This window comes from Bufo gargarizans, chromosome 3 (genome assembly GCF_014858855.1).
Source record: "Bufo gargarizans isolate SCDJY-AF-19 chromosome 3, ASM1485885v1, whole genome shotgun sequence".
NCBI lineage: Eukaryota > Metazoa > Chordata > Amphibia > Anura > Bufonidae > Bufo > Bufo gargarizans.
Genome location: NC_058082.1, coordinates 266,252,473 through 266,261,638, shown reverse-complemented (window position 1 = coordinate 266,261,638; position 9,166 = coordinate 266,252,473). Strand labels below are relative to the sequence as shown.

At 38.0% G+C, this 9,166-nt stretch overlaps 1 protein-coding gene across 1 annotated transcript in view; it reads right to left on the bottom strand.

The window, feature by feature from the left end:
* Positions 1–1,412: 1,412 nt before the first annotated feature.
* Positions 1,413–9,166, bottom strand: part of LOC122931527 (autism susceptibility gene 2 protein homolog) — a 749,041-nt gene continuing 741,287 nt past the window's right edge. Inside the window, exons 4-5 of the mRNA XM_044285595.1 lie at positions 2,277–2,312; positions 1,413–1,577 (exon numbers count right to left, since the gene is read on the bottom strand). Of these exons, the coding sequence (XP_044141530.1) occupies positions 1,413–1,577; positions 2,277–2,312 (201 nt within the window). The remainder of the gene's footprint in view (positions 1,578–2,276; positions 2,313–9,166) is intronic.

Genomic DNA, 9,166 nt, shown 5'->3' with positions numbered 1-9,166 from the left:
AGATTCTCTATTTAAGAGTTTCCTTTTTCTTTCACCACCTCTTATTGGTTTTTTAACCTTTTCAATACCCTGTACTGACATATAGGAGACATCACCACCATGTATTATAGCAAAATGAAGGCTTGCCGCAGATATATTGCGGCTCTCGTGGTGCGGTATGTCTGATATATGTTTTCTAATGCGTGTTTTTATTGCATTAGTCGTACATCCTACATATTGCAACTTGCACCTTGTGCATGTTATACAATAAATTGCATAGGTAGTATTGCAGTGAAGGAAAGATTGTCTTTTAAAAACCTGGCCATTAACGCTGGACTCAAAACTTTGACAGATTTTCATATGTCTACAGCAAGTGCAAATGGAGTGACCACATTTATAATTCCCTTTTGTTGACAACCAGGTATTCTGAAGTGTACGGGACTTTAAATTTTTGAAGAGAGATGGACATGTGATTATTGAATAAAGCCTCTGGATTACCACAATTACAAGCTGGACAAATCCCTTTTTTCTTCATACCTACTGTATCTATACCATTGGAATGGATAGTCAAGAATCCTGGAATATATCTGCATCCCCAAAAATTAATGATTGCATTACATGATGATCTGACCTACCAAATTAAATGTATTTGTGGTCCTGTTTCCATGGTCATGGTTCCAGCCCATCAAGGCAAGTCAGAAGCACCTCAGTGCCTCATCAAGTTTCACAGGAAATAGTTTAGAAGAAAGTTTTCACTTTTTGGATAGTGGTTAGCTTTAACTATTAATGACTAAAGAGTGTATCATATGAATGGATTTAACATAAACAAATGCATAGTGTACTTCCTATGACAATCTCACCCTTATGTTTTCATCTCACCATCTCAGTGTATGAATTATGAAGTGTGAATATATTTTTTTTAAATCTTCATAGAGTGCCCATAGAAATAAAGTATTTCATTTTAATATCAATGATTATTAGGGTTGAATGAACCCGAACTGCAAAGTTCGGATTCGTACCGAACTTTGCGAGTTCGGGTACCCAGACCCAAACCCGGACTTTTTCACTGAAGTTAGGGTTCAGGTTCGGTGTTCGGGTGATTTTATTATTTTCTGTTATAACATGGTTAAGACTAAAGACTAAATAAATGAATACTGAATACTAAATAAATGGCCATCGAGGGGTTAAAAATTATTTTAAAAAAAACCCGAACTTTGAGCTGAGGTTCAGCCGAACCTGGCGATCCCGAACTTCCACGGGTTCTCTCATCCCTAGTAATTATCATTATATTCTGTATTTTCTAGTACTATAATGTATAAACAAGACTCATGGAATCAATTACCAAAGTCGTAAAATTCAACATTAACTGAATAATTGACCTACTAATCCACTTTTTCCTAAATAATCTCACTCCAAAGACTTAAAACCCGATATTACCTGAAGAATTGACCTCCCAAGTTTTCCTTTACCTTACTTACTGTTTCCAAGGTCACGGGTCCAGACTCCAGCCTATTGACACCAGTCAGCAGGCTTCCTAGGGTAGTGTAATTGCTCATACTATAGGCATCACAAAAATATTGATTGGCTTCAACTACGGACTGAATAGTGCAGAATTGAACATATGGTGCAACTTCACTCATATAAATGCAACCTCACTCATATATTCTTGCTAACATCTTCTGTACATACATTCACTATGAAGTGTGATTTTTTTTTTGTTTGTTCAGTTCATGCTTATATACCCAAGGGAATGCCAATAGAAACTACAAATTTGAGTTGAGTAACAGTGATTATTATTACACATGTCTTCAGTTTCTTAAATGGTAATCATTAGGATCAGAAATTATCAAATCTTTGCATGGATTCTCCAAAAAGTGAATTACTCATTGACTGGAAAGACGCTACAATTATTTGGAAATTGATATAAAATGATTATCATTTTATATTCATTACATTAAATATTAACACACATTTCAAGATTCATATATTCATCAGTTTTTTTTATTTAATTGTAAAATTATGTATGTATCCCAATGACCACTTACCTTTCTAAAATACTACAATATGCACTTTGAAGACAATTGGCACAGTTGAGTTTGTCATTAACATGGATCAGTTTGCCCAGCTTCAATTAAAACTATTAACTTGGAAAATAATTTCAACCATTTATTTCCAAGATATATATTTTTGTAGATAGTTATATTTACATATATAACATGGTAAACTACTACAGTTCTATCAATACACATTAGCAATGCCGTGGTCTCATAGGGTATATTGAAAAAATTTACACTTACAAAGTAGCCGGTTCCCAAACTGGAAGCCGCTGAACTCTGCAATATAAAACAGAAAGGAAAATTAAGTGGAAAATCAGTGTTGTGTTTTTAACACGTTCCGACCTCTACAGCTCATTACCACCACTTTCCATAATATTTCTTCACCATATCACAGCACCAGCATGCTGGTCCTTGTCATTCGCTACTGGAACAAGCCAAGAATTGCTTAATTCCCCTTTCCCTGACTTTTCCTCCTCCTTTAAATCTCTTAGCGGTTTTGGGATGGCAGTGTGTTATGTACTGAATTCCAGGCTTCTGCCGTGGCCTTAATTGCCAATTTATTTGACAGGCAGCTGGGTAATGATGGCATTTTGCCCTGCACTGAGACTAAGCAGACACTCATCAAACTGCCTCCCTGACTTGCTGACATTCACTGCCCTGATCCCAAGTTACTGTGTATTGTGGCCACAAAGTGGCATGAGGGAGAAAAGAACAGACTAACTTCAAAAAAGCAAATCCTACAGGGCTTGGATGACTTTTTCAGTGTGTGACCTGCTTGCCAATTGATTCCCTGGGGTCAGAGGAAAATGAGGCATGTTGTAAACATAATTAGTAGTCTAAGATGTGAGGAACGTGTGGGCACAGCCAGGGAAGTAAAACATCAGGCAGCTGCAGATTGTAGATTTACCAAACTTCTCACTATTTGATCATCGACAATAAGATCATAATATTTGGCCATTACACACTTCCAGTAAAAAGATGATTTGTTTCTTTGATGTAAAGCAGTCATTTTAACTATTTTTAGCACATTTATTATATTGCTGAAGTTGACTCAAATAAATACTTTAAAAAGAACCCATAGCCCATCCATCACCGAACAGAACTTTTCATATTTTAATAAAGGCTATTTATGACTTTAAAGAAGCAATCCCACAAAAATGTTTATTCTCTGACCTGTTAGAAAGGTACATGATATAAATTGTATTGAAGGTAATCTTCTTATCGTTACTATATTTGTGAGTTATAACCTCCCTTCTGATCCTCATCTGTGTCATATGACCAACTCTCTGATCTCGAACTGAGCCAGAACAGGAACTCAGTTACTTATCTATTCACTAGACTAGCACTGAGGGTCCAATAGGAATACATAGAAAATCTGGCATCCACACAAAATATGCTGTGTTATTTGGAGAGTGTTTGTCACATGACACAGCTAAGGATCAGAAGGGAGGCTATAACTCACAAATACAGTCACTGGTAAGAAAATGTAGTACCACATGTGGTACCACAAGCTCCATTAATCACTTAGACATTTTGGACAGGGCCATCTGTCCTTAATCAAGGCAACTGCTGAAGAAGATTTACCCTTTTTTGGATTTTTTGACTATTAGAGATGAGCAAAGTTCTTTGTAAGTAGTAGGTGCAATCGTAGGGACTGGCGATTGCGCCAACCGGCATAATTGAACCCTTCAGATGCCGTGTTCATCGCTGATCCCCATATCTTATATGAATATTAAGGCCTTTTAGAGGTTGATCAAGCAAGACGGCCTCTTTGGGCTCAAATGAATGAGGTGAGATTTTTATTTATTTTTTTACCACCATGGGTTTACCAACAACAGAAGTTGTCAGACTAACCTGATTGTTTTTATGAGGAGGTGAGTAGTAGCCTGTCCCTCATAGATGTTTAACAGGTAAAGTAAGGTATATAGGCTTAGAAAGTGTAGTCTAAAATTGGATTGAAAACTGGCTGAAGGACTGTGTCCAGAGAGTTGTGATCAATGATTCCAATTCAGAATGCTCCAGGGTTATAAGTGGTGTACCCCAAGGTTCAGTGCTGGGTCCTCTATTATTTAATTTATTTATTAATGATATAGAGGATGGGATTAATAGCACAATTTCTATTTTTGTGCAAGATTGCCACATAGTTTTTAATGTTATCAATTTTGTGGTATTCATTTTTGGCTTAAACTGTTCCGGACATAGGGCGTACCGGTACGCCCTGATTTCCCGATCATTAAGGATACAGGGCTTACCGGTACGTCCTATGTATTTCCGATCACTGCCAGCGGTGATCGGAACTTGATGCCTGCTGAAATCAATCAGCAGGCACCCAGGGTCAATGCCCAGGGGGGTCCTGTGACCCCCACAAATCAGCGATCGCTGCAAACTGCAAGTCAATTAAGACCTGCGGTTTACATCGCTTTCGGGAGGTTTATGATCCCAGCGGTCTGTGACCACGGGGATCAGAAACGTCAAAATGGCTTTATTTTATGTTATGTGTTATGTGCCAGCGGGCGCAGCACGGGGAGAAGGGTGCGGGGCGGTGCGGCAGTGCGGACGGGAGGGCCGCGATCATCAGAGCGGTGCTGGGGTGGGCGGGCAGGCACGAGATAATCCACCCGCCCCCTCTTTCAGGATAGCCGAGCGATTTGCAGAATGTCAGCACATTGCTGACACTCTGCTTGAAACGCCTGATATCTGTGATGACACAGATGTCAGGCGTTTAACCCCTTCCATGCCACGGTCCGTAGGGACCGCTGTATGGAAGAGGTTAACAGGGAGGGAGCTCCCTCACTCTCCCATCAGGGGCTGCTGTGCCTTTTCAGCCTCCGATAGGAGAGGGAGGGGGCCCTTCCCTCCCCATCACCCACTGCTTTTCTGTGGCAGCAAGTGATGGTTACCATGGCAACTAGACACCTTCACAGGATTCCAGCTGTCCATGGTGCTGATCAAAGGCTGTCCATGGTGCTAATTAGACTTCTGCTAAAGACTTCTGTAAAGTGAAAATACAATACAGTACACTATATAGTGTACTGTACTGTATTATACAGACATCAGACCCACTGGATCTTCAAGAACCAAGTGGGTCTGGGTAAAAAATAAATAAAAAAAAGTTAAAAAAAAATGTAAAAATAAAAAAACACATTTATCACTGATTCAAAATGAGCAAAATAAAATTTCCTACACATGTTTGATATCACTGCATCTGTAACGACCTGATCTATAAAACGGTCATGTTACTTTCCCCACACGGTTAAAGCCATAAAAAATAAAAAATAAAAACTATGATGAAATTTAAATTTTGCCCACCTTTCTTCCCCAAAAAAGGTAATAAAAGTGATCAAAAAAGTCGTGTGTATGTAAAAATAGTACCAATCAAACCGTCACCTCATTACGCTAAAAAAGAGGTCCTACATGAGACAATGGCCCAAAAAATAAAAAACTATGTCTCTCAGACTATGGAAACACAAAAACATGATTTGTTTTTGTTTAAAAAAATTATATTATTGTGTAAAACGTACATAAATAAAAAAGTATACATATTAGGTATCGCCGTGTCCGTAATAACTTGCTCTATAAAAATATCACATGACCTAACCCCTCAGGTGAATACCGTAAAAAAAATATATGTGTAAAAAAAGCAATTTTTTGTCACCTTACATCACAAAAAGTGTAATAGCAAGTAATCAAAAAGTCACACGCACCCCAAAATAGTGCCAATTAAACCGTCATCTCATTCCGTAAAAATCCTACCCTACCCAAGCTAATCGCCCACAAATAAAAAAAAAAAAAGGCTCTCAGACTATGGAAACACTAAAACATGATATTTTTGTTTGTTTAAAAAATTAAATCATTGTATAAAGCTTACATAAATAAAAAAGTAAACATATTAGATATTACTGGATCCATAATAATATGCTCTATAAAAATATCACATTACCCAACCCCTCAGGTGAACACTGTAAACAAATATATAAAAACTGTAAAAAAAAGCAATTTTTTGTCACTTTACATCACAAAATGTGTAATAGCAAGCAATCAAAAAGTCATATGCACCCCCAAAATAGTCCCAATAAAACCGTCATCCCATACCACAAAAAATGAGACCCTACTTAAGATAATCACCCAAAAACTGAAAAAACTATGGCTGTCAGACTATGGAGACACTAAAACATGATTTTTTTTTTGTGTGAGACTTACATTAAAAAAAAATTGTATACATATTAGGTATTGACGAGTCCGTGGCAACCTGCTCTATAAAAATACCACATGATCTAACCTGTCAGATGAATGTTGTAAATAACAACAGCAAAAAACTGCTATTTTGTGTCACCTTGCCTCAGAAAAAGTATAATATAGAGCAAACAAAAATCATATGTACCCTAAACTAGCACCAACAAAACTGCCACCCTATCCTTTAGTTTCTAAAATGGGGTCACTTTTTGGGAGTTTCTACTCTAGGGGTGCATCAGGGGGGCTTCAAATGGGACATGGTGTCAAAAAACCAGTCCAGCAAAATCTGCCTTCCAAAAAACAAATTGCATTCCTTTAGTTCTGCACCTTGCCGTGTGACCGTACATATGGTTTACGACCACATATGGGGTGTTTCTGTAAACTACAGAATCAGAGCCATAAATATTGAGTTTTGTTTAGCTGTTAACCCTTGCTTTGTAACTGGAAAAAAAGTTAAAATGGAAAATCTGCCAAAAAAGTGAAATTTTTAAATTGTATCTCTATTTTCCATTACTTCTTGTGGTACACCTAAAGGGTTAACAAAAATTGTAAAACCAGTTTTAAATACCTCAAGGGGTGTAGTTTCTAGAATTGGGTCATTTTTGGATGGTTTCTATTATGTAAACCTCACAAAGTGACTTCAGACCTGAACTGGTCCCTAAAAATTGGGTTTTTGAAAATTTCAGAAATATTTCAAGATTTGCTTCTAAACTTCTAAGCCTTGTAACGTCCCCAAAAACTAAAATGTCATCCCCAAAATGATCCAAACATGAAGTAGACAGATGGGGAATGTAAAGTAAGAACTATTTTTGGAGGTATTACTATGTATTATAGAAGTAGAGAAATTGAAACTTGGAAATTCGAAATTTTTTCCCAATTTTTGGTAAATTTTGAATATTTTTATAAATAAAATGATTTTTTTTTAACTCTATTTTACCAGTGTCATGAAGTACAATATGTGACAAAAAAACTATCTCAGAATGGCCTGGATAAGTAAAAGCTTTTGAAAGTTATCACCACTTAAAGTGACACTGGTCAGATTTGCAAAAAATGGCCCGGTCCTTAAGGTGAAATAACGCTGTGTCCTTAAGGAGTTAAATAATGTGAAAACTTTTACACAAACCCTATTTTTTTTTTTTTTAAAGGAAATTGCTCTGCCGCATCTCAAGACCCATAATTTTTTTTCTCTCTACTTAACTGTGTTTAAGCTTGATTTTTGTGGGATGACTTTTCACTGGAACCTTTTTGTAGTACGTAACACTTTTTCATTACTTATTATTCTATTTTTTTTTTCGTAGCAAAGAAGCAAAAACATTTGTCATTGCATGCTTTTTTTATTTTTTCGCGGTTGGATAAATTGCATGATAAATGTATAGTGTGGGTCGTTGTAAACTTGGTGATACTATATATTTCTTTCCCATTGAAAAACAGTGTATTTGTTAACTTGCTGATTTTTTTATTTAATAAACTATAGGTTTTTTACCATTTACTAGTCCAAAAAGGAGACTTTTCATCACCTTTTGATCACTTTTATAATACACTAAACTGCTTATGAGAATTTTATACATCCATCATCAGAGTGTGGGCACAGATGCGCAGCCTGACGGGTATGCAATGGAGGCAGGATTGATTCCTTCGTTAGGCCCCAGACTGCCATACAAAGACATCCCACAATCTCATTTTAATGGTGCTAATGGTTACCTCCCTCTACACCACTTAGATGCCATGGTTGCTATTGAAATAGGCCGGCCCAGAATAAAGCTGAGCAATGACTGTTGTAAGTAGAGTTGAGCTGACACCTGTATGCTAAGTTTCGATTGGTTCGGCCAAACTTCACAAAAAAGTTTGAGTTCGGGACCCGAAACTTGACCCCAACTTGACCCCGAACCCAAACCGCATTGAAGTCAATGGGGACCCGAACCTTTGAGCATAAAATGGCTCTAAAAAAGTCATGGAAAGGGCTAAAGGGCTGCAAATGGCAGCAAAATGTGGTTACGAGCATGGCAAGTGCTCTGCAAACAAATGTGGATAGGGAAATGACTTAAATACGTAAAAAAAAAAAATATATATATATATCTTGATCTTGGAGGACAAAGTCCATATGGAGTAGGTGGTTGAGGAGGCGGTGGATGTGGCAGTGTAGGTGGAAGTGGCGGTGAAGGATGAGGTGGTAGCCTACGCTGCATTTTGGTTTTATTTTTATTTTTTGTTTAAATTCGGGTACACCCCAAAACATTGGGAAATATAACCTGTGATAACCCCCTCCAGCCATGCTAAACAAACGTTCAGACAATACACTGGCTGCAGGGCAGGCCAGCACCTCCAAGGCATAAAGGGCAAGCTCAGGCCATATGCCCAATTTGGAGACCCACAAGTTGAAGGGGGCAGACCTATCAGTCAGTACGTGTAGCCGTGTGCACACATACTGCTCCACCATGTTGCATGTCCCCATGACATCCACGATCCATTTGGATATCTTCATCTTTCGATTTTATTTTCTGTGCCTACCATGTTGATCACGGTTAGTGGCGAATCAGGGTTCCAAGCCGGAGAGGCAGCGTGAGAAAGGGAGACCACATCCAAGGGAGGTCAATGGCTGCAATGTGATCAAGCTGAAATGTGGGACAAATTATTGAGGCCAAAGCTTCCAAGAAAAGGAGGGGGCGCGCAGCAATTACCCACTCCTGACTCGGGGAGGTAGTGATGATAAATAACAATACAGGACTCTTAAGATGCTCTGTTATTGGAATGATTAATAAAAAATTTGAGGGAATGTCACTGGGGTATTTTGGATTTGGAAGCATTAGACAGGAAAATTGATCCCAGATAACTTCTGCCTGATCGCATGTCCCCGTGCCGTCCACTATCAATTTGGATATCTTCTGTATCAACTTTCA